Source organism: Schistocerca cancellata, chromosome 1, assembly GCF_023864275.1.
Source record: "Schistocerca cancellata isolate TAMUIC-IGC-003103 chromosome 1, iqSchCanc2.1, whole genome shotgun sequence".
Lineage (NCBI taxonomy): Eukaryota > Metazoa > Arthropoda > Insecta > Orthoptera > Acrididae > Schistocerca > Schistocerca cancellata.
Genome location: NC_064626.1, coordinates 104,364,923 through 104,391,767, shown reverse-complemented (window position 1 = coordinate 104,391,767; position 26,845 = coordinate 104,364,923). Strand labels below are relative to the sequence as shown.

The following is a 26,845-nucleotide window of genomic DNA, read 5'->3' as shown; positions in this document are numbered from 1 at the left end:
CCTCCTGAACACCGGTGCTCCCACGCATTTCAGTGTGGCCCATGGCTCGTTCTCGGCCATCGATCTCTCTATTTGCAGCCCTGGCCTTGTCCCATCCCTCCACTGGAGAGTGCACCCTGACCTGTGTGGTAGTGACCATTTTCCCATCTATTTGTCACTGCCCCAGTGTCATTCTTCTGGGCGCTTGCCCCGCTGGGCTCTCCACAGGGCTGACTGGCCAGCTTTTACTTCCGCTGCAACCATTGAGTCTCCCCCACAGGGTGACATTGACGAGGTGGTTCGTGTTTTAACCACGTCCATCCTTTCAGCGGCCGAGGCTTCCATCCCCCGTTCTTCTGGCCTCCCTCGGAGGAAGGCTGTCCCCTGGTGGTCGCCGGAGATTGCTGAGGCTATTCGTGACCGTAGGCGGGCTCTCCAGCGTCATAGGCGGCACCCGTCTTTGGAGACCCTCATTGCCTTTAAGAGGCTCCGTGCCTTCGCCCGCCGTCTTATTGCACGGCGCAAGCAGGAGTGCTGGGAGCGGTATGTTTCCTCCTTGGGCTCCCGTGTTTCCCCCTCGCTCGTGTGGTCCCGGATACGGCGGATTTATGGACACCAGACCCCTACGGGTGTCCCTGGGATCTCTTTGGACGGCGCTGTGTGCACGGACGCTGCCGCCATTGCTGAACACCTTGCTGCGCACTTCGCTACGAGCTCTGCGACTGCAACTTATCCCCCCGCCTTTCGCTCTCTCAAGGAGCGGGCCGAGCAGACGCCATTATCGTTCCACACGCGTCGTTCTGAAACTTACAATGCTCCTTTCAGCGAGAGGGAATTCCTCGCTGCCCTCGCCGATTGCCCTGATACAGCACCAGGACCGGACTGCATCCACGCACAGATGCTGAAGCATCTCTCCAGGGACTGCCAGAGACACATTCTCGCGATATTTAATCGCATTTGGAGCGAAGGCGTGTTCCCGTCGCAATGGCGAGAGGGTGTTATTGTCCCCATCTTGAAGCCCGGTGCGGACCCACTGGCGGTGGACAGCTATCGTCCCATTACCCTCACCAACGTTTTGTGCAAATTGCTCGAACGTATGGTGGGGCGGCGTTTGTGTTGGGTCCTTGAGTCGCGCGGTCTCCTCGCTCCATCCCAGGGTGGCTTCCGTCGGGGCCGGTCTGCAGTGGACAATTTGGTGCGGCTGGAATCTGCTGTCCGTATGGCCTTTGCCCGACGTCAGCATCTCGTTGCTGTGTTTTTCGATCTGCGGAAGGCGTATGACACCACATGGAGGCATCACATCCTCGCCACATTGCATGAGTGGGGTCTTCGTGGTCGGCTCCCGGCTTTTCTTCAAAGCTTTTTATTGCGCCGCTCTTTCCGGGTGCAAGTCGGTGCCACCTCTAGTCCCTCTTACATACAGGAAAATGGGGTCCCACAGGGCTCGGTGTTGAGTGTCTCCTTATTTTTAGTGGCCATTAATGGTCTGGCTGCAGCAGTGGGGTCGTCGGTGTCTCCTTCTTTGTATGCCGACGACTTCTGCATCTCATTTAGCTCCACGACTACGGGAGTCGCCGAACGCAGGCTGCAAGTCGCCGTTCGCAAGGCAGCATCATGGGCTCTGACTCACGGTTTTCAGTTCTCTGCACCCAAGACTCGAGTTATGCACTTCTGCAGGCGTCGGACGGTCCACCCTCATCCTGAACTTTACCTCGACGGCCACCTGCTTGAAGTGGTGGACACTTGCCGCTTCTTGGGACTCGTGTTTGATGCCCGACTCACATGGGTTCCTCATGTTACCCAGCTGAAGCAAAAATGCTGGCGGCACCTCAACGCCCTCCGCTGCCTTAGCCACACGTCTTGGGGTGCAGATCGCTGCACGCTGCTGCGGTTGTACAGGGCCCTTGTGCAGTCCCGGCTTGATTATGGGAGCCTGGCCTATGGGTCTGCGTCCCCCTCAGTGTTGAAGTTGTTAGACCCCATACACCACTGTGGGGTTAGGCTTGCCACTGGCGCTTTTCGCACCAGCCCCGTGGATAGTCTACTGGTGGAGGCCGGGGTTCCCCCGCTGCGAATTCGCCGCCATCGTCTGCTCGTCGACTATGCTGTTCACGTTCGTTGCTCGCCAGATCATCCCAATCGTCGCCTGCTTTTCCCTGCTATGGTCCTCCATCTGCCCGAACGGCGACCTAGGTCTGGGCTTTCCGTCGCTGTCCGCGTTCAGTCCCTGCTGTCGGAATTGGGTTCATTCCCTCTTCCGCCTCCCTTCCGGGTCCGTGCACCTACGCCTCCCTGGTGTTTGTCCCGGCCATCCGTCCGTCTGGATTTGGCACAGGGACCTAAGGACTCGGTTCCGCCTATGGCCCTCCGTCGCCGTTTTCTTGCTCTCCTCGCCTCATTTTCGGACTGTGAGACTGTCTACACTGATGGTTCCCTGGTTGATGGTCGCACTGCCTACTCTTTTGCTCATGCTGCTCATGTTGAGCAGCGCTCCTTGCCGGCTGGCTGCAGTGTTTTTACTGCAGAGCTGGTGGCCATATTGCGCGCTCTTGAGCATATGCGTTTCTGCTCAGGTAGGTCCGTCGTCATCTGCAGTGACTCCCTGAGCAGCCTTCAGGCCATCGACCGCTGCTATCCCTCCTCTCCTCTGGTGTCCTCCATTCAGGAGACTGTTTCCGCCATTGCCCGTTCTGGTCGTTCGGTGGTCCTGGTTTGGACGCCCGGTCATGTTGGTATCCCAGGGAACGAACGTGTAGACAGGCTGGCCAAAGGGGCGATCGACGCCCCGGCTTTGGAGGTCGGCCTTACGGCTCGCGACCAGCAGATGGTGTTGCGCCGTAAGCTGATTGGGGTGTGGGCTGCTGAGTGGCATGGCATGACAGCCCCGAATAAACTGTGGGCTGTCAAGGGGACGACCGATGTGTGGCGTTCCTCCCTGCGGGCTTCTCGCAGGGACTCGGTAGTCCTGTGTCGGCTGCGCATCGGCCATACATACCTGACGCACGGCCATCTGTTGCGTCAGGAGGATCCCCCCTTGTGTCGGTGTGGGTCCCGGCTGACGGTCGGCCACATTTTGCTGGAGTGTCCTCGACTGCGCACACTCCGGCAATCTTTTAATCTCCCGGGCACTTTGGCTTTGATTTTATCTGACGATGCCTCCATGGCTGATGCCGTTTTAAATTTTATCCGTGGTAGTCCGTTTTATGGTTCAATTTAGGGAGGTCCTGCACCTTTCCTTTTCTGTGTCTTTTGTTCTTGTGTCTGTTGCTGTTCTGGTGTGCCGTGAGATGGTTGGCTCTTTCCCTTTTTTGTTCTCGTGGTCAGTCAACCAGTCTCCGGCCGTCTTCCTTTCTTCTGTTTCTTTCTGTCTGGTGTTCCTCTGTCCTGTTCTTGTCTGTAATGTTTGTTGCTCCATTTGTGTTCTTTTAGCGCCTGGGGGGACGTCTCCTCCCCCTTTGGTTTTTACCTGCTCCGTGGATTTTCGGCTTGCCTGATTTTGGAATGGGGGACTGATGACCTTCGCTGTTTAGTCCCCCTTAAACATCCCAACAACCACCACCACATCATCCTCCAGTGGAATTGTTTCAGTTTTTTCCACCACCTGGCTGAGCTATGGCAACTGTTAGGGTTTACACCTGATGTCTGCATTGCCCTCCAGGAAACCTGGTTCCTGGCATTGTGGACCCTTGCCCATCATGGCTACAGGGGATATTACAAGAAGCATAGCGAATATAATAGTGTGTCAGGTGGAGTTTGCGTTTATGTCCTGAACTCGGTATGTGGTGAACCTGTGCTCCTTCAAACTCCTCTTGAAGCTGTGGCTGTCAGAATACAGACAACGCAGGAAATAACTGTCTGCAACGTATACAGGGTGTTACAAAAAGATACGGCCAAACTTTCAGGAGACATTCGTCACATACAAATAACAAAAAGATGTTATGTGGACATGTGTCTGGAAACGCTTAATTTCCATGTTAGAGCTCATTTTAGTTTCGTCAGTATGTACTGTACTTCCTCAATTCACCACCAGTTGGCCCAATTGAAGGAAGGTAATGTTGACTTGCTCTACAGTACTAGCATCAAGCACATCAGTATGTAGCATCAACAGGTTAGTGTTCATCACGAATGTGGTTTTGCAGTCAGTGCAGTGTTTACAAATGCGGAGTTGGAAGATGCCCATTTGATGTATGGATTAGCGCGGGGCAATAGCCGTGGCGCGGTACGTTTGTATCGATACAGATTTCCAGAACGAAGGTGTCCCGACAGGAAGACGTTCGAAGCAATTGATCGACGTCTTAGGGAGCATGGAACATTCCAGCCTATGACTCGTGACTGGGGAAGACCTAGAACGATGTGGACACCTGCAATGGACAAGGCAATTCTTCGTGCAGTTGACGATAACCCTAATGTCAGCGTCAGAGAAGTTGCTGCTGTACAAGGTAACATTGACCACGTCACTGTATGGAGAGTGCTACGGGAGAACCAGTTGTTTCCGTACCATGTACAGCGTGTGCAGGCATTATCTGTAGCTGATTGGCCTCCACGGGTACACTTCTGCGAATGGTTCATCCGACAATGTGTCAATCCTCATTTCAGTGGAAATGTTCTCTTTACGGATGAGGCTTCATTCCAACATGATCAAATTGTAAATTTTCACAATCAACATGTGTGGGCTGACGAGAATCCGCACGCAATTGTGCAATCACGTCATCAACACAGATTTTCTGTGAATGTTTGGGCAGGCGTTGTTGGTGATGTTGTGATTGGGCCCCATGTTCTTCCACCTACGCTCAATGGAGCACGTTATCATGATTTCATACGGGATACTCTACCTGTGCTGCTAGAACATGTGCCTTTACAAGTACGACATAACATGTGGTTCATGCACGATGGAGCTCCTGCACATTTCAGTCGAAGTGTTCGTACACTTCTCGACAACAGATTCGGTGACCGATGGATTGGTAGAGGCGGACCAATTCCATGGCCTCCACGCTCTCCTGACCTCAACCCTCTTGACTTTCATTTATGGGGGCGTTTGAAAGCTGTTGTCTACGCAACCCCGGTACCAAATGTAGAGACTCTCGTGCTCGTATTGTGGACGGCTGTGATACAATCCGCCATTCTCTAGGGCTGCATCAGTGCATCAGGGATTCCATGCGACGGAGGGTGGATGCATGTATCCTTGCTAACGGAGGATATTTTGAACATTTCCTGTAACAAAGTGTTTGAAGTCACGCTGGTACGTTCTGTTGCTGTGTGTTTCCGTTCCATGATTAATGTGATTTTGAAGAGAAGTAATAAAATGAGCTCTAAAATGGAAAGTAAGTCTTTCCGGACACATGTCCACATAACATATTTTCTTTCTTTGTGTGTGAGGAATGTTTCCTGAAAGTTTGGCCGTACCTTTTTGTAACACCCTGTATATCCCTCCATATGGTGCGGTACCCTTGAACATATTGGCTGCGCTGATTGATGAACTCCCTAAACCTTTCCTACTTTTGGGAGATTGTAACGCCCATAACCCGTTGTGGGGTGGCACCATGCTTACAGGCCGTGGTAGAGATGTCGAAAATTCACTGTCCCAACTCGACCTCAGCCTCTTAAATACTGGGGCTGCCACACATTTCAGTTTGGCTCATGGTAGTTACTTGGCCATGGATTTATTGTTTTGCAGCCCAGGATTTCTCCCATCTATCGACTGGAGAGTACATGATGACCTGTGCGGTAGTGACCACTTCCCCATTTTCCTGTAACTTCCCCGGCGTCATGCCCACAGATGCCTACCCAGATGGGCTTTAGACAAGGCAGACTGGGTAGCATTCACCTCTGCTGCCACCACTGAATCTACCCCACATGGTGTAATCAATGTTGTGATTGAGCAGATAACTGCAACGATAGTTTCTGTGGTGGAAAATGCGATCACTCATTCTCTAGAATGCCCCTGGCGAAAGACAGTCCCTTGGTGGTTGCCGGAAGCCGCTGAGGCAATTAAAGAGCGTGTGCGAGCTCTACAGCATCATAAGTGGCACCCTTCCCTAGACCGCCTAACAGCCTTTAAGCAGCTCCGTGTCCATGTTTTCCAGCTTATAAAAAGACAGAATCAGGATTGTTGGGAGAGGTATGTGTCGATCATTGGGTGCCATACGTCACCTTCCCAAGTCTGGATGAAGATCAGACGTCTTTTTGGGTACCACACCCCCAACAGGTTTCCCTAGTATTAACATCAGTGGCATGCTCTCTGCCGACGCAAACGTGATTGCCAAGCACTTTGCTGAGCACTATGCTCGTGCATCTGCATCAGAGAACTACCCCCCAACTATTTGGTCCCTCAAATGGGGGATGGAAAGGAAAGTCCTCTTGTCCACTACATGCCACAGTGAACCCTATAACACCCCATTTAAAGAGTGGGAGCTCCTCAGCACCCTTGCACATTGCACCAATACGGCTCCTGGGCCAGATTGTATCCACAGTCAGATGATTAAACCTCTCTCATCTGCCTACAGGTGATATCTCTGGGTCATCTTCAACCAGATCTGGTGTCTTTCCATCGCAATGGAGGTAGAGCACCAACATTCTGGTGCTAAAACCCGGTAAAAATCCACTTGATGTGGGTAGCTATTGGCAAATCAGCCTCACCAGTGTTCTCTGTAAGCTACTGGAATGTATGGAGCGTCAGTGGTTGGATTGTGTCCTGGAGTCACGTGGCCTACTGGCTCCATGTCAGGGCAGCTTCCGCCAGGGTCACTCTACCACTGATAACCTTGTGTCCCTCTAGTCTGCGATCCGAATAGCCTTTTCCAGATGCCAACACCTGGTTGCTGCCTTTTTTACTTACATAAAGCATACAACACTACCTGGCGACATCGTATCCTTGCTACATTGCATGAGTGGGTTCTCCAGGGCCTGTTCCCGATTTTTATCCAAAACTTCCTTTTGCTCCGTACCTTCCGTGTCCAAGTTGGTGCCTCCCATAGTTCTCCCCATATGCAGGAGAATGGCATTCCGCAGGGCTCTGTATTGAGTGTATCTCTATTTTTAGTGGCCATTAATGGCGTAGCAGCAGCTGTAGGGCCGTCAGTCTCCCCTTGTCTGTATGCGGATGACTTTAGCATTTCGTATTGTTCCTCCAGTACTTGTATTGCTGAGCATCACCTATAGGGAGCCATTCACAAGACGCAGTCATGGGCTCTAGCCTACGGCATCCATTTCTCAGCGAAGTTGTGTCATGCACTTCTGTTGGCATTGTACTGTTCATCCGGAACCTGAACTTTATCTTAATGATGATCCACTCTCTGTAGTGGAAACTTGTTGATTCTTAGGACTGGTTTTCAGTGTCCGATTGACTTGGCTACCTCACCTTTGTCAGCTTCAGCAGAAGTGCTGGCAGCACCTCAATGCTCGATGCTGCCTGAGCAACACCAACTGGGGTGCAGATCGTTCTTGCTGCTGCAGCTCTACAGAGCCCTTGTTCAATCCTGCTTTGAGTATGAGAGTCTGGTTTATGGTTTGGCGGCACCCTCAGCATGCGTTTACTTCATCCGGTGCACAACTGTGGCGTTCACCTAGCGATGGGAGCTTTTAAAATGAGTCCAGTCCAGTGACCAGTGTCCTGATGGAGGCTGGAGTCCCTCCATTGCGGATCCGATGTGCACAACTGCTCACCAGTTATGTTGCACACATTTGTAGTTGTCCTGAGCATCCAAAATACTGTCTCCTTTTTCCACCCGTGGCAGTTCATCTCCTGTATTGGCGGCCCAGGTCAGGCCTCCTGATTGCGGTTCACGTGTGATCCCTTCTCTCCGAACTGGAGTCCTTCCCTTTACCAGTTCTACTTGTGGTCCATTCGTGTACACCTCCATGGTGTACACCTCGGCCGAAGCTTCGTCTGGACCTTTTGCATATCCCTAAGGGCTTGGTTAACCCTGCCACTCTCCACTGTCCCTTCCTCTTAATTCTTGATGTGTTCTGGGGCTCTGAAGTTGTTTACACTGATGGCTCAATGGCTGATGGTAATTTTGGCTTTGCCTTTGTCGACAGAGGCTATATTGAACAGCATTCCTTGCCTGCTGGCTGCAGTGTATTCACTCCAGAGCTTGTGGCCGTATCTCGTGCACTTCACTACATCTGTTCGTGTTCTGGTGAGTTGTTTATTCTCTTTTCTGACTTCCTGAGCAGCTTACAAGCTATTGACCGTTGCTAGCCTCGCCATCCTTTGGTAGTGACCATCCAAGAGTCCATCTCTGCCAGAGAATAGTCCAGTCGTTCAGTGGTGTTTGTGTGGACCCCGGGACACATCGGACTGCCAGAAAACAAACTTGCTGACAGGCTGGCCAAACAGGCTACGCAGAAACTGTTCCTGGAGATGGGCATCTCTGAAACTGACCTGCATTCTGTCTTACGTCGCAAGGTTTTTCACCTTTGGGAGACGGAGTGGCATAACAGTATGCACAGCAAACTGTGTGTCATTAAGGAGACTACGAATGTATGGAAGTCTTCCCTGTGGGCTTCTCACAGGGAATCAGTTGTTCTTTGTCTGCTCCACATTGGCCATACATGGCTCACACATTTACCACGTCAGCGTTGCTGTGGCTCCTGAATGACAGTCGTCCACCCTTGCTGGACTGCCCACTTTTAGCCACTCTGAAGCGGACTTCTAACTTTTTCAGCACCCTACCTTTGGTGTTGGGCAACATTGCTTCAACAGCAGCTTTAGTTTTGCGTTTTATTCGTGAGGGTGGGTTTTATCAATTGATCTGAGTTTTAGCGCATGTCCTTTGTCCCTCTGTGTCCTCCACCCTAGGGCTTTTAGGGTGGAGGTTTTAATGTGTTGCAGAGTGGTTGACTTCTCCTTTTTTATTCTCTTGGTCAGCCAGCCATGGTAATTGCTTTATTGTTATTGATCTCTTCTCCCTATTTCTTGCCTCTCTCAGTGGTTTTCTTGTCCTGTTTTGTCCATGGTAGCATTTGTTGTCCTTCTGTCATTCTTTTGGTTCTTCCTTTCTCCTGTTATTGTGCCATACATCACCTTTGTTTTCTTCTTTCACTTGGCTAATTGTTCTGCTGGGAACAAGGGACTGATGACCTCACAGTTTGGTCCCTTTCCCCCTTTATAAACCAACCAACCATTCCTACACAATCCCTGCTCCCAGCTCCTTATCTCTTGGCTCATATCCCTGTAGCAGATGTAGATGCAAGACCTGTCACATACATCCTCCCACCGCCACCTACTCCATTTCAGTCACAAACATAACGTATCAAAGGTAGGGCTACCTCTGAAACTAGTTATGCAATCTACAAGCTAAGCTGCAACCATTGTGCTGCATTCTATGTGGGCATGACAACCATCAGGCTGTCCACATGAATGACCACTGACAAACTGTGGCCCAGAACGAAGTGGACCACCCTGTTGCTGAATACACTGTCCAACAGAACATTCATCATTTCAGTGACTGCTTCACAGCCTGTGCCATATGTATCCTTCCCACCAACGCCAGCTTTTTTGAATTGCACAAGTGGGAACTCTTCCTGCAATATATCCCACATTCCTGTAACCCTCCTGACCTCAAACTTTGTTAGTCATTTTTCTGATCCATCCAGCTCCATCCCTATTCCAACACTACACAGCCCTCATTCCACCAACACACCTAGTCTTTTAGTTCTCTCCTTTGCCGCTACCCCCCTTCCCACCTCTCCCCTGCCCTCCATCTAATCTCCCAACTGCACTTAGCTGCCCTACCCTCTCTCCATCTCGTCCTTGCATGCTCCCCAGCAGCACTTCACTGTCCCCCAACCCCACCCTGCTATCCTTCCCTCTCCCTGACCCAGAATCCTCCTTATCCCCACCCAGTTGCCGCTCCCGTCATGCACTGCTGCTGTTGCTTGCAGTGTGGCTTCAGCTACTAGAGGCTCGCTCTGTGTGTGTGTGTGTGTGTGTGTGTGTGTGTGTGTGTGTGTGTGTGTGTGTGTGTTTATTTGTTGGGCGAAAGCTCGAATTGTGACAATGCCTACCTGCAATTCGGCATCTCTGCAGTGTGGTGAGTACCAACTTTCCATTTCACAATATTGTTACATTCCATCCTGGATTGGCCATTTTCAAAACAAATGTATATTTTCATAGTTTGTCATGAGCTAGGGGTTCCCATCATTGTAATTGAAGCTGTATGCCAAAACTGAAGAGTTAATGCTAAGCTGTTTACGTCATTTAGTAGCTTGGGCAAATTAAAGTACTCTTTCAGCATCTGTGCATCGTAAAGAGAAGAAGTAGTCCAGCAGCATTGCATCTTGGTATTCCATGGCAGGATTACAAAAGTAATTAACTTTAATAATGGTGACCGGAAATTAGGGTAAAATTGACATACACACATCAAAGTGACAGAACATATGTGCAGTGTAACCAGCAATTAAACTCTCAACAAAGAAACACTTTAAACACCCTTCTTCACTATACTCTTCTTTTTAGATCCTAGTGACTATCATGTTTCTTCCAGGTGTTGTAATTATGATATGAACTACTGATTTTGAGTAAGTTACTATTTATAGTAACAAAGCACATCAGAGAAAATATATTGAGCAGTTGTTGTAATGATCTGAAGATCTCTGAACAGATTTCTGCAAGAGTGCCTAAGATGGATTCCACACACAATTCTTATAGCCCGTTTCTGTGCATGTAACATTATTATTATTATTATTATTATTATTATTATTATTATTACTATTATTACTATTACTACTATTAGCTGTTGATTTCCACAGAATGTTGTACTGCAAGACGTAAGTGGATGAAAATAGATAAACTATACTTTGTTTATTATGCTCATTCCCTACTGTCAAATATGATTCTTAATACAATCATTGCTGTGCTTATTCTTTTGCATAGATCTTGAATATTGTATATCAGCAATATTAGGAAAAAGATAGACTGATACTCACCTTAAAGATGACATGTTGATGGCCAAAGCCTTCATCAGAGAGAAAACAAAAACACACACACACACACGACTGCCATCTCCTGTAGCTCAGACGATAACATGTACCAAATGCTGCACTGCAAAAGTGAAACATTTGAAAAATACAGAATTTATTTATAAATGATGCTGTGACAAGAAGACAACATTAGAGTTGTTTGTGATGGGAATATCTTTGAGTTCTTAGAATAGTGTTTCAGAATGATAGATGTCATCCTGATTTTCCAGGGCAAATCTTCTATAAGAAAGCAAACCAAGTATTACTATTCATAGTTATGCATCTTATACATAGAGCTTTTCTACAAGAATCTGGCTTTATCTACTAGTAACCTTTTACCCATGGCTTTGTCTGCACATACATTGCTCACAAATCATCCTCTGCTCTCTGTGTTCATCTGTTCCTGCTCCCTCCCTCTTTCCATCTCCTCTGGCCCCTCTCTCTGTCCATCTCCTCCTCCCCCTCTTTCTGTCCATCTCCTCCTCCCCACCCCATGTGTCCATCCCCCCCCCCCTGTCCATCTCGTCCTTCCACCTCTCTCTTCACATTTCCTTCTTCACCCTCTCTATCTATCCATCTCCTCCTGTCCTCTCTCTGTTTCCATTTCCTACTGCCACTATCTGTCCATGTCCTCCTCACCCCTTTTTAAGCCCATCTCATCCTCTACCCTCTTGCTACCCATTTTCTTCCCCCTCTTACTGCTCAGCCATACCTATCCGTACATGTAATCTCTGGAATGTGTTCTGATACTACCCGCACAACACATCTGCTGTGTTCTTTTTTGCCATTAAACTCTGATGTTTATGACGAACTTTATCTGAAAACTCTTTTGGCTGCTATGACATAACAGTGTGTGATTGTGTTGATTTTGGATCTAGAATGAGGATTCTCATTTTAAAAATGTTTAGGAGTAGTAGAATGATGCAAGAAGAAATTTTATAGATTGTAAATAAAGTAGTAGTATCTGATGAAACAAAAACTATTAGGCCAACTGTGTTTGAGCATGGAATGGTGAGTCGTAACTCACTTTGACATGTTTATCACCACATTAATTATGAGATATTATAACATATTTGTGTTTGACGATTTTTGGATTGTTGTGAAGGGTAAAGCAGGTTGGTTACAATGTATAAATGCCAACACTAGACAAAATGGAAAATGTGAATGCAAAAGTAAATTGACCAAAACTAAAGCTGAAGTTCAAGACTTTGTCTTACAGTGTTCAAAAGTAAAAACTAACAATACAGATGATGTTTGCTGAGAAGGTGATAACAACAAGGATCCCAGGTCTACAAAAGCATGCACCAATTTTATGCATCCCTCATCAGTGGCTAATAATGCTAGTCCAATGAATGTCTCGATGACTTAATGTGGAATTTTGATGAGCATTTAAAGAGTTACCTACCAGTGAGACGTGATGCACCAGAGAAGCCAAATACTGCAAAGTAGATTTTCGTGTTCATGGAGAAGACATAAGATACATTAGACTGTTCTCTTGTTTTGTTCATCATTAGAATTTGTAACTCTGGTTATAATAAATAGTTTATATGAGAACCGGAAATGTTTTTCCTAGAATATGATGTGTGGATTCTTGAATGAAGTAGAGCATTGGTTGACGTATCTGGCTCATTTTCACTGGCCATCCCAGTTTAAGTTTGTTGTGTTTTTCCTAAGTCACATTAAGGAATGCAACAAAGTCATAGGTGATTGCTTCCTTCTTCCTTGTGCTATGTGAGGTAGTACTCTAGCTCTAATAACACCAATGTTAGTTCCAGTTTTCCTTTCTTGAAGCTGGGCATGCCCATTGAAACGAGCAGCAAGATAATTTTTAATTGCTAGTATGACACTTCAGATGATCTTTTCATTTAAATGAAACATATAATTCAAGAGAGCACTAGTTTTAGTGAGAGAACATCGAGAATGCCATTGTCTTAAAGGTTCCGAGGACAAGTTTGCAGATCACATTAACTCAGTTTGAAATTGATAATTGATTTTTGTGAAAAGTCAGGTTATCTATAATGATCCAGATCTCAGTGCATTCTTGCACTATTTGTACGTAGTTACTATCAGAAAAAAAACATTACTTTCATCATGATTTTTCATCGTTTTTTCACATTTATGACGTGAATTAAAACACAGTTGATATCTGAGAACCTGTATAGGAGCAATGTAGATCCAGCATTTATCACAACCTTTCCATTGCAATAAAGGGTTCCTTTAATATATTATAGTATCTTTTCTTCATCCTCTGAACATGCTGTACATGATATGGACAAGTCACTTCTATCTAAGTGTACAAGATGTAGATAATATAACATGGAAATATATTTTTGTTATAATTGTGTTCTACTATGATGAAAATCATACATTATAAATCATGACTCATCACTTCTGAAAGTCTCCCTCCCTCCCCCTCCCCACCCTTCCCACCACACACACGGGGGGGGGGGGGGGGGGGGGGGGGAGAGAGAGAGAGAGAGAGAGAGAGAGAGAGAGAGAGAGAGAGAGAGAGAGAGAGAGAGAGAGAGAGAGAGAGCGCTGACACAACTTCATTCACACTTCACCCTCATAATTGCACTCATGCAGTTATCATTGCTCTTCATCGAGCTCAGTTCCACTGCTTTCCAGGTGCCAAACTGCATGAAAGAGAAGCAGCAGCAGAAACGTTCTTTGTATTAATGACATAGTAAAATGCATCACTTGTATTCTTAAACATAATGGAAGATTTGTGTCAGTGTGACAAAGTTAAGTATCCCCCCCCCCCCCCAAAAAAAAGGATAATCACAGAATTACAAATTTAAAGCTGTGTGAAATGAAGTGCAGGGTTTTGAGGAGAATATCAAGTTCACTCTGGTTCAGATTCCATGTTAAACTGTTGGTCCCTTCCTACAAATGGCTGGATAAGACAATTCGAAGGTCAGAGGAAGGCAGTGGCATATCACCTTCCTTGGCACCATAAGTAGTAAAGCACATCAGTGTTCAAACTAACCTGCAGCTTGATGACAGCTTTACCTTTTTCACCTAGTTCTTCATATCTCAAACATTATTAAAATACTTTTATCCCATCTGTACATCAATAGTGTAATTTTCTTTTCAAAATTTTCTTTGACTAAATTTTGTTCATCACCAATATTATACTTGTTTCAGATATTACCCTGCATTAAAAACGCTGGAGCAGTTAGAGCATCTTTATCTTCCCCAAGTGGCTAACTATCGTTTCTCTCACCAGATGCGTGAAAATATACCTGTGTGAGTATAATCAGTGCTGTATATGTGCTGCGCTAGGTTGTCGGTATGTACAATTGAAATTCATACTAGAAGCTTTTCTCAGGTTGAGGGAGAATATCAAGGAAGCGTCCATGTCAGACCTGAAAGACTTTCTGGAGAACATCAGAAAGTTTTCTCCAAAGATAGGAGAAGTGGCAATGAAGCATGTAAGTAGTTGAGGTATATGTTTGTTTGCATTTGACTTCAGTATATAATAGAATAAATTATTCTGTTTAATACCAGTTGCTGGCCCCAGAATTATTGAAACATGAGTATCTAAAGACTAGAGCTTTCCTCTTTATGTTGTGCAATTACCTTTACACAGTATGTGCAGAAATTGTTGAATGATGCTTCACAACATTTTGATTGTTTTCTGTGATACCACTATTTCTTATTAGTAGCAGACAAAGTTTCCACCACTGTTGTAATGAACCAGAGTGACTGCCTGGCAGAGGACCACCACCAGTTGTCTAACAGACACCTACAAACTCTGCCAAAGTGACCCATCCCAGAAGTCCAGCATAACGTCCAATCCCTGCTGAAATTGTTAGGCCCTTCCCAGAACCTCTCCCCTGAATCCATTTATCTACTCACTCCAACAACAGCCTGCACACCCTCCTTCTACATGCTCCCCAAAATCCACAAACCTAACAATCCTGGGGGCCCCATTGTGGCTGGTTACAGTGTCCCCACTGAAAGGATCTCGGCACTTGTTGACCAACATCTGCAACCAGTTGTCCAAAACCTAGTCTCCCACATTAAAGATACCAACCAATTCCTGCAATGGCTCTCCATATCCCCTCACCCTTACCTCCTGGGTCCCTACTCATCACTGTAGACACAACCTCCTTATACACTGACATCTCTCATGTCCATGGCCTTGCTGCGATTAAACACTATCTCTCCTAATGCCTTACAGACCCCAAACCCACCACTTCGTTCCTCGTACACCTAACCAACTACATCCTAACCCTTAACTACATCACATTTGAAGGGGAGGTATACAAAAAAATTTGTGCGTCAGCCATGGGCACATGACGGCACCCTCCTATGCCAGCCTCTTCATGGACCACCTAGAGGAAACATACTTAGCTTCCCAAAACCCCAAACCCCTGGTCTGGTTCAGGTTTATTAATGACATCTTTATAATCTGGGCCCAAGGCCAGGTCACCTTATCCTCATTCCTTCACAATCTCAAGACCTTCTCTCCCATCCAATTCAGCTGGTCCTCCTCCACCCATCATGCCAACTTCCTAGATGTCGATCTCATCCTCTAAGATGGCTCCATCCACACCTAGGTCCCAATAAAACCCACCTATCACCAGCAGTACCTGCACTTTGACAGCTGCCACCCCTTCCACACCAAAAAATCCTTCCTATACAACTTAGCCACCTATGGCAGATGCATCTGCAGTGATGAGAACTCCTTCGCTCAGTACGCTGAAGGCCTCGCAAAGGCCTTCGCAGACAGGCAGAACCCTCCAGACAGGCAGAACCCTCCAGACCTAATACACAAACAGATCTCCCTGCCATGTCCCCAGACACATACCTGATGCTCACCTCCACCCCAAGAACCAACCACAAAGAAACACTCCCTTGTCACTCATTGCCACATGGGCTGAAACAACTGAACCACATGCTTCATCAGGGCTTTGAATATCTATCATCATGCCCTGAAATGAGGGGCATCCTACCCAAGATATTCCCATCTCCTCCCAAAGTGGTGATCTGCCACCCAGCCAACCTCAACAACATCCTGGTCCATCCCAATGCCACTCCCACCCCCAATCCCCTGCCAAAGGAATCATAACTTTATAGAAGACTCAGATGCCGGACCTGCCCAATCCACCCACTCAGCACTACCTACTCCAGTCCCATCGCAAGCTTATCGTACCGCATCAGAGGAGGGGCCACATGTGAAAGGAGTCATGTTATATACCAGCTCTGCTTCAACCAATGCACAGCATTTTACATTGGTATGACAACCAACTAGCTGTCAACCAGAATGAATGGCCACTGCCAATCTGTTGCCAAAAACAAGATGGACTACCCAGTGGCACAACATGCAAGATTGCAGTGGCTGCTTCATCACCTGTGCCATCTGGATCCTCTCCAACACCACCAGTTTTTCTGAGCTGCACAGATGGGAGCTATCCTTACAGAACATCCTTCGCTCCCATAACCTCCCTGGCCTAAACCTAAGGTAACGCACTATCCCCCCACTCCCCACCCAATAGTGTGTGTGTGGGGGGGGGGGGGGGGGGAGGGGGAGGGGGTGAGTGAGTGGGCGGGTGCAAAAGGAATAAAAGGAATTCCATTCTGAAAGCTAGCAAAGATTTTACCCAACTGGGGACTAGGTTTTGTATTGTCGTCACCATCATCATCATCATCATCATCATCATCATTACTGTCAAAATCATTGTGTAAGTTGCTGAAGTGGCATCAAATAAAAAGACTTGCTCTAGGTGGCTGAACAACCCTGATGGGTCTCCTGACCAATGATGCTGTACAATCATTTCATTTCAATGTTCCCTCAGTTCAGTCACTGAGTGTTTTCATCTTGGCTCACTCACTGTCCATTCCAGTTGTTAGACATTCCATATTCACAACATTTATGTATCATTCTTTAGTCATTTTAGTTTTCAACATTATTCTTCCAAAATATGTTTCATTATTAAAGTCTATATCAGTAATGAAAATAGTGACTAACTTATTCTTTCATCCTCATGATTTGTTTCTGTTCCTTAATGTGTGTACATTACTGTTTTTCTAGGTCACTAAATCTAAAATCGATATTTTTATAAAGTTTTTCAGTACTGTAATTAATAGTTCTATGGTTGAATGTTGGACTTCTAGTTCGGGTGTTCAGGGATTGGTGCCCTGCTTGGTCTAAGAATTGATTCCTGGCATTTGATATGAGAGTACTGCTGTTCTAACCATCCAGAGGTTTGTGAATGCAAATGTGAAAATGCCAAATTTGCCATATTTGTGACCATATGTTGAGTTGTAAGTGTTTCAGTAACTGCCTGTTGAGCCAATTATCAATCCAGGAAAAGGTAAGAAATTAATCAGCTCCATTAGGGAAAAACCTGTAAAGAGAAAGTGTAGAGGTATTACATGCACCAAACAGGAATGTTTCCCTATCTAACTGATGTTGGTTTTGGAACAAGTGCGAAGGAGGAAAAACAAAAAATGTTGGTGTAAGGAGACTTTGACTGAATGTGAGGAATAAATCACTCAGAAATGCTTACTGAAAGCAGTATAAGTCTACCGTATCTTGCCGAATGGAATGATATGCAGTGGTGTGAACCAGGTGAAACAATTACCTGAATATACATACTTATTTTCTGATTCACTTTTTACATTTCACATTTTTCGACTTAAAGTTTCTCATTTGCGCTATTCAGTCCAGTCTCTCTATGTTGCAAAATTAACTTTCTCACATTAGAGAAAACATAATTAAACAATGGAAAAACCAGGATGTAATGTAACAATATTATGAAAGGGACAGCTGCTGGCTTCAGCAGCCAAAGACTGTGGTCATGCCTGTGTGAGTTGCATTTGCATGAATCTGTGTGTGTGTGTGTGTGTGTGTGTGTGTGTGTGTGTGTGTGTGTGTGTGTGTGTGTTTTTTTTTGCGCGTGCGTTCCCAACAAAGGCTGTGTTGGCTGAAAGCTCAGTTTTTAACAGTCCTTTTGTTTTGTCTATATGCAATTCAGCTTATCCGCTATGTGGTGAATAGCAACTATCCTTTTCAGAAAACACAAACTTTCACTGTGCAAACTGGTTTCAGCTCTGTCTAGGGCCATTTTAAGGCACAAGTGACGCAAGGCACCACTTGGAGCACCAAGCTGAGAGTGGCCCCAGAGTCGCTACAACTATATTTTTAAAAGTGTTGGGAATCCAGTGTATCAATATTTAAAAAAATATCATTCTTGGATCTCGATATATCAAAAGAAAGTAGTGATATGTCGATGGGACAAATATCAATATACATGCCTGTAAAAATATCAGCTGCACATTGTAAATATACTGCCGGTTTTAGAGCTGTATCTTTAAGTATTGATATGTTGTTATATATACTGTGCGTCAACAAGCTAGCAGTCCACTTATCCCTTTCAGGCAAGAAATTAAAGGGAAACGATGCACGTTCACACTTGGGGATAACCACTTTGCTAACAATGGTAACAGCATAAAGTGGCACAATGAAAGGTGTCCAGTGGGTACTGTGTTCGGTTTCATCGTGCATCAGATTTGTCTGGAACACTTCATGTCAACCTTCCTGTTTTCCATTTATACCAACACCAGCGACCCAGCAGTTGTAGTGTCAGAGTTGTGTGGTGAAGATAAACGTCACAGTTTGTTGGTTGTGCCGAGTGCAGATTTGCCTCCCATGGAGACAAATATTGTCATTTAGATTTTTGTTCATCACTTTCAGCAGCTATTTTTGAAGAATGCTGATACAAAGAAGTAGCACACTAGTTGTGTTCAATATTTGTTTTTTAACACACTGGTGTGCTACTTCTTCACTTCATAAACCTTGTTATTCCATTCACACCACCAGTTCCCCCTCCCACAGTGTAATCAAACTTCATCTTTTGTATCGTATGTACTTGCTTCACAAAGTCTAAAAGAAAGATTGGACATGGTGAAATTGCAAAAAGTAGTAAGACTCCTTCACACAATGAAAGTAAAATTCCATTCTACTACAATTTCAGAAGAACAACTTCAAATATATACCAATAACTGTGAAAAAAAATCAAATAAAAATATTGGCACTCGATATTGCCATTTTGATATCGATTTATTGGGTGAAAAGGTATAGCCAATATACGAATATATTTTTTGGAAAAAAAATGTCGATATTTTATTAACAGCCCTACTTGGGACACCAAGCTGAAAGCAGAGCCCAACTGCAACATTTGTATACAGTGTATATCACAATTAGCAGTGAAAACTTAAACAAGCGAAAGTGTACAAGGAAAAAGGGGCATGGAAAGGGCACCAAATGATAGGTATGTTGTTATCTTCACTCCTTAAATATCTATTTGAGCAACACTTTCACATGTTTATTAAAAATATGTGAATATGGCAATATGCTGGTTACTTATAGGCGTAACAATATTATGAAAAGTAAAGGTGCCACTAACCTTATAGTGGAGTTGGTGAGTAAAGCCTTCATAATGGGACCTACTGTTTGGTTTGGAAATCTTAGCATGGTGAAAAATGATTTTTATCTTTACTCCTGCATTATTTACATACCACAAAGGACTTTCCATTACCATGTTTAAATCAAAGTTTCCTTATATATTATATTAAATTGTAATTGAAAATTTTGATTTTATTTGTGGAAAGTTGTCCTTAGCTTTGCGAGAAAACCACAAAATAATGTTTGTTTTTCTTACACTTCAAACCAGACAGCTGAACAAATGGGCAGTGATCCAGGCATTGTGGGAAGGAAGAAACGCAAAGCACCAGCACCTCCAAATCCCTTCACAGGTATGGTTTGTAATGCGTGAAGGAAACAATGTAAATTTAATTCAGAAATGGCTGATTACAAAATGAATGTTTTCTGTTTCTCTAAAATATATGTGCTGTATGTCATCTGCCATGGTGTAGCAGTTAAAGCTGCCAATGTGTGGGTTACCAGCTCGATTCCTGGCTCCTGCAATTCTTCATCACTTAAGATTTATAATTACTAGATGGTTCTCAGACATATTTGTTTATGGAAGATTGGAATTTGCTAGAACATTCTGAGTACGTACAATCAGAATCATTCTGTGCTGAGGCAGGCAGTTCCATGTGTGATTTTAAACATTCTTTCAGTGTGAAGAGTTAGTTCTTATTGCAGTCATAAATGGAACTTGATTTCTGATTCTACATGACAGTATTATTAATTATTTTTCTGTTTTAAAGCTGAAAGCTAGCAGCTGATGCTTACTGTGCAATTGGACCATATAAATGCTTCTGTGAAAAGACAGTGTTTCTACAGTATGAAGTGATTCACTTAGACTCCACACTTTCATTTGGGAAAAGTAGGGTTTAAATCTCTTTTCACCTGTCTGTGTTTAGGATATCTGTGATTTTTCTAAATAACTTTACGCATATGCCAAGTTGGCATCATAAACAGGCCAGAGAAACTTTTTTTCCCTCAGTGTTTTACAAATGAGCCTATGCTCTCTTTCTAATTACCTAAATATAATCTACACATTGTCTGCTGCCCGTAGCTGAGTGGTCAGTTTGACAGTATGTCAATCCTAAGGGCCCGGGTTCAATTCCCGGCTCGGCCGGAGATTTTCCCCACTCAGGGATTGGGTGTTGTGTTGTCCTAATCATCATCATTTCATCCCCATTGATGCGCAAGTTGCCGAAGTGGCGTCAAATTGAAAAGGCTTGCACCCGGCGAACAGTCTATCCGACAGGAGGCCCTTGTCACATGACATTTATTTTTATTTTATCAACACATTAATCTCTTACTTTACTATATTCTATTCAGTGTATATTACTGGTAAATAATTACTGGGTTCCTTTAACAGCTTTAAAATTAACTTTTGCCATGAAATGTGGAATGAGCTTTAGTTTTCACTGGGGAGTTCTTAGACATTTCTGAACAATTCGCCAGTTCTTTAAATTAATTACTCCCTATCTATAAATGTTATACACTTTTAATTGAAAGTACTTGGATAAACAGTGAGTAAAAATAATAAAACCATTAACTTTTTGTGCATTCTGAAAAGAATTAACACTTTCTCGAAAATGAAAGTAAAACTTTCTCAAAACGGAATCGCATGGAACTAAAATAATTTTCCAAATTGGACAAGTTTCTGGGTTACACAAAACTCTCTAGGCTATATAAAATTTGCCAGGTGTCAAGCAAATAAGTATAAATTTGTAATTATTTACATATTTATTTACCCTCACTTCAGCACAGTAGGTTTTCATTTGTTGTATATTGTACAATAGAGCACTAGCCTATTACACTAACTGAGAAATAATACGGCATTTCTGTATTTTTACTCTGACTTAAAATTTCTTTATTATTATATGTATGTACATGTTATTCCTTTGTGTATTTACTTTAATTTTCACTTTTTTGCCATATACCAAGGAGGGAAACCTCTTTAAATTTCTTGTTAAAATTTTTTTAAGCAATTTTTGGCACTGTGCAATAGTTCCAACAGGTTGGAAGAAATTGTGTGTGCTGTAAATTGCTAACATTGTTCATGCATGCAATAACTTCTTCAGGCATATTAATTTTTCTGAGGACATCATTTTGCTCTTCTTCTTCTGTTTCTTTTTCTTCTTCCTTTATTCCCAATCATCTTCTGTATTGTGAATTCCTATTCAATCTGTTGCTGAAGTAAAATTGGAGTGAGGTGACAGAAAGTCATCACTTTAAATATAGTCTTCTACACTACATGCAATAATATTATGAAAAGAATAGTTGCTACTCACCATATAGTGGAGATGCTGAGTCACAGATTAGGATAACAAAAAGACTGCCAGACAGTGAGCTTTTGGCCGACAAGGTCTTCTTTGGAAATAACACACACACACACACACACACACACACACACACACACACACACACCACACACACACACACACACAGAGTCGACCACAGTCTCTGGCTGCTGAGTCTGGCCTTAGCGAGAGCAAATGCTTTTGGCTTCTTCAACCCTAAGAATAAGAGAATGCATCAATAATCACCTCTAGTGGGATTTGGACCCCGGGTGCATTTGTTGTGTTAGGCTGGTTGAACCTGGCAGGAACCAAGTCAATGTCACATTTAATAACTCGACTTTTGGGTGGTGGATTGCATTGTCTAGGAAAAAAACTTGGTGATTTCTTTTTTCATTAAAGCATTGAAAGAGCCCAGCCATTCTTCCATAACACTACTCACCATCCATACCTTTTTATTGCTTCATCCTCTGACTGGAAGCTTACTGATGCCAATGCTTCGAAACGACATGGTTTTGCACCTTTCAAATCACCAGTGTCTTCTCAATTTTATGTAACATGTTTCCACATGGCAGTACAGGGAGTCTTTCCATGACCCTTTTTCAACCACTGCACTTTTCACCTTGAATTGCTAGAGATTTTGAAGGCAGTGCGCGATAAAACAGTTTGGTTTCATTGGCGCTGAACACGTCTTTTGGGTCATAATTTGTAATTAGGTTGTACAGTATTGTCTTCCATTCTGTTGCTACACTTTCCTGCACATCCTTAGCTTCTCCACACACTTCGTTCCACACGATGTCGTGCCTGGCTTTGAAACTGTCCAGCCATCCTGTGGATGCATGGAACTCCACATTTCCAAGCTTTTTAGAAACTTTTTAGAAACTTTCACTCTGCAACATGGGCCCAGCCAAAGGTAAGTTTTTTGCCCGTGTGCTTATGAACCATTTCCACACTATCCAATTAACTTCTTCGTTTCCCATCTTCTTCGCGTTTCTTTTAGTTTGCCTGTTCCCTTTCATCCATTCATCCCATATTTTATCCTTGTTTCTTAAAGTGCCATAAATTTGTATTTTACCACATTTGAGACACAACGTTATTTCATGCATAGAGAATTTGTCTGTCTCTCTCGCCCTGATTACATTAATATTTTCGTTAAGTGTTAGCGACACATACTTTCTGTTTGACATAATGTTATTGCTTAAAGTGGTACTAGTCAACCGAAACTGGTAGAAAATAATGCAGACAATGCATTCTTCAATGTGCTTGACCTTGTCGGGTAAAACCATTATTTAACGGAACAACACCCATATCTTTCACTGCACAGATTGCAGCAGAGTGTTAGTAGATGCACAGGAATATTCCAGTTTTCACCCACTTACATAATTAATAATGGAAAATGAGAAACACCACCAAACAGAGCACTTGTGAAAATAACATTTCCTTTGATGTACCAACACTGTATGTAAGTGGTTCGTTGTTGAACAGAGCAGTGCAGTTTGATGTTCACATCTGCAGTACCACACCGTAATACAGTAGCAGTGAATAACCTCCATTTCTGTGTTAGACACATTCCGCTTTGTACAAAAAAAATTAACGTATAAAAGTGTAAAGAGCACATCGAACTGAACGTGTGTGGTTGGGCAGATTTCTGAATTATACACATTCCAATTTGATCAAGTTCTACTGTATTAAAGTATAGAAAATGCGCATCTAATTAATAGTCACTGAAAACAAGAAATGTCGGAGCAGATCTAATGCACACAAAATGAAAAGATGGTTTAGTCCTTCCATTTTTGTAGCTTTGAAATAGCTCCTTTACCAGGAGAAGTTTTAATTCAGGAAATGAGGCAAGAAAAAGTAAGATGAAGACCCACTGCTGTGAAGGCAAAAATCACTAAAAAATGGGCTAGGAGTGAGACAAATGCAGGACTAGAGACAATGGACAACAGCCTAGTTTCAGATTTGAGAATGCTAAGAATGAGATGCCATTAATCAAACAGTCAAAGATGATTTGATCAAAGGAAGTGTTCGTCTTGTGTTTACTGCATGGAGAAATCAACCACTTGGAGTGCTAGCATCACTGCAGCTGTCTGACACACAAATTTACATGCTGCGTCACATATATAACGAAATTGATAGAAATAGTCAGCATTCTTCCATGACATTTAATGATGCAGTAAATGCATTAGAAATAATTAAACAATTTGTGATGTGCCACAATGTTTTTAACGAAATAATGACAGAGTTAGCCTGTTTTGATTTGTACAGTGCACGCTATTGCAACGTCAAAGAAAAAACAAGCAAAAATTACAAATTTTTTTACAAAATGACTTTTCTTCTGTGTAGAGGTTTACATTTTTCTTTATATCTTTGTTAAGTATGGTACCTAGTAAGCCGATATAACATTTTGTAGAATGTAACATTTTATTTACTGGATTTTTCATTTGTGTTTACCAATTAATTTGATAGTATGGTGCTATATTTCATATATACGTTTTTCACACTTATACAATTTTTTTTTTTTTTCTGTAGTCCATTGAAAAACATATAAATGAAGTTTTACTGTATTACCTTCCTTGGATTTGCTTTTGTACTCTGATCCTTGATTATGGGTTTACTTCAAGTCAAATGAAGTAACATTTTCACAATGTCATTGAATCATATTCATACAACACATTTTAATTGGACAAACACAAATCCACAAAAAGCTACACTGTTCAGTGTGATTAGCAACATAAATTAAAAAGTGTCAAATTGTGAATGGTTACCAATTTTCTCTATGGAGATACTCAGTGACAGACAGTCAGCATCTGTTCTTGCACATGCTGCATTATCTCTAAACAGCTTGAGACTTATAGCATTCCATGCATCTTTTAATTTTTACATACAACAGAATTTTTAATGAAAATAAAAGACTTCTCAGAAATAAGCCACTCTAATGTCAACCATTCAAATAAAAAAATTAGCTTTACTTCCTCTTGAACATATTAAACATTGTGAACTTTGCAATAAATTTAGCACTTATTGTAATGTAAACTGGGGCTATGTTTTCACCCTCTCAAAAAGTGTATGTTGAAGATATGAGTGTAAAGAAAGGTGTACATAAGGATAACCACAAGTCAGAAGTCTTGAGCAGTGGATAGTAATATAAACTTGAAGCTTGACATTACAACTCAGGTTTCAAACAACTTTTATTTCTCTTCAGAAGGTTATTATGAGTCTTTGATGCAACTGAATTTATTAACGAAAACACCATTGAGAAGATAACAGGTTGTTTGTGGGGATATTTGTGTGTGTTGCTATTGAGGTAATTTTGTTCTGAAAGGATGGCAAATGATGTAAGATATTAATGTCACACTGTAATTGATCTCATGGAAGTGTATATTATAAGTAGGAGAGAAGATCATGACTAAGCATATTGTTAAGGGCAGTAATGTTTAATTTTTGTACTGAATATTCAATTCCTGTTGACTAGAAAGTGAATAATATGTAATCTAGTTGGATAATTTAGAAGTAAAGAGCAGAGTTTTTAAAATGTATTTCAAACTCTGCTAGTTATTTTTTAAAGGGAACCATTTATCAAAAAGTATGTTCAGTGTATATTGCATACTTGAAGCATATTTAGCCTCTGACATTTTGCTAACAAAGAAGTAAATATGAATCATGTTATCTTGTACTTACATACAAATTGCTCACATCACTGCATTCTACTGACACAATTACAACAATTGTTAATCTGTGCATGTAGGCAGCCAAACTCAACATCAAGCAAAAATGATTTTACTGTATCAAATGGTAGTAATACTGTACATTCTTCCTATTATCATCCTAATATGTGCTGAACAACCAGCAATTTGTGAATTTTTTTAAGATCAAGCAACAAAAGTTTTTTTTTTCTTCAATAAAGTTGTACATTAGCTCAGCAGTTAAAATTTTATCAGTGTTATAATTAAACCTTCAGAAGCAAATGTCCTGAAAGAGGCTAGCTAACTTGCTTATTGTCTTGTCCCAGGTGAAGTAGATTATGAACCACCAGCAGAAAGCAGTTATGATGCAGAAGAGGACCTCAGTGCACAGGACCTTATAGATTTCTCACCTGTGTATCGCTGCCTGCATATCTACACAGTCTTAGGATCACGTGATACCTTTGAGACATACTATCGTAAACAGCGGAAGAAGCAAGCACGACTTGTTCTTCAGCCTCCAACTAACATGGTAAGTAAAAACAGTTGTTCAGATTTTCAGTGAAATTGCACTGTTAGTATTTCAGTACATGTTGATGAGTCCTTACAAATATCATAATATTATCACATTTATTTTTCAGTTTTGTCTAAAGTAATAAGGTAACAAGATTGCAGTGCTTCTTCTAAAACATGAGAAGCAGAGAAGTGATTTGGCAGAATGAAAATGAGAGTTTAATGCCCTTTTGACAAGCAGAGCTCAAATTCAATCAGTGGGGGAGGATTAGGAGGGAGGGAAATCAGCCATGTCCATTTGAAAGGAGCTGTCCTTGTACTTGCCATAATTAGTTGAGGAAGCAACTAAAAACATACAGGGGATCTGAACAGCTGCCCTCCCAAATATAAGTCCAGTTTGCTGATCATTACCCACATCACTTGGTAAGAGATTTGGAGCTACGACATTAACATTGCACCAACTAACATAAGGTCTCTTTTTTTCAGAATAGAAAACCACTCAAACCCTGAATTACATAGATTATAATGTTGAATTACATTTCTCGTCAGTTATGTTCAAAATTATCTCCATTTTGTTGACTGTCTACATCATTGTGGTAGTTTTGTTACAATTACCTCAGCTTTCTACTGAGGGAACTTCTTTGTGAAATCAGTCCAATGTACATAAATGTTTGCGAGATGTTACAATTCAACAATTGAAAATCCAGGATAGAATGTAACAATGTTATGGAAAGGATAGTTGCCCCCCCCCCCCCCCCTCTCTCTCTCTCTCTCTCTCTCTCTCTCTCTCTCTCTCTCTCTCTCTCACACACACACACACACACACACACACACACACACACACACACACACACACACAAATGCAGTCTCTGGCTGCTGAACCAAATAATAATTTTCTGTGTGTGGCATTACAGACTAATTTTGTGTAATAATTATCAATAATACCAGTACAGATGTGCTGTTGGTATACATAGATAAGA

The 26,845-nt window shown here is 43.0% G+C and overlaps 1 protein-coding gene across 3 annotated transcripts in view; it reads left to right on the top strand.

Annotated features, from left to right (window-relative positions):
- Positions 1-26,845, top strand: part of LOC126166427 (exocyst complex component 6B) — a 158,368-nt gene that overhangs the window by 44,558 nt on the left and 86,965 nt on the right. For all 3 annotated transcript variants that reach the window (XM_049920404.1, XM_049920401.1, XM_049920403.1), the window contains exons 4-7: positions 14,089-14,190; positions 14,273-14,375; positions 19,626-19,707; positions 25,682-25,884. In XM_049920404.1, the coding sequence (XP_049776361.1) occupies positions 14,089-14,190; positions 14,273-14,375; positions 19,626-19,707; positions 25,682-25,884 (490 nt within the window). The remainder of the gene's footprint in view (positions 1-14,088; positions 14,191-14,272; positions 14,376-19,625; positions 19,708-25,681; positions 25,885-26,845) is intronic.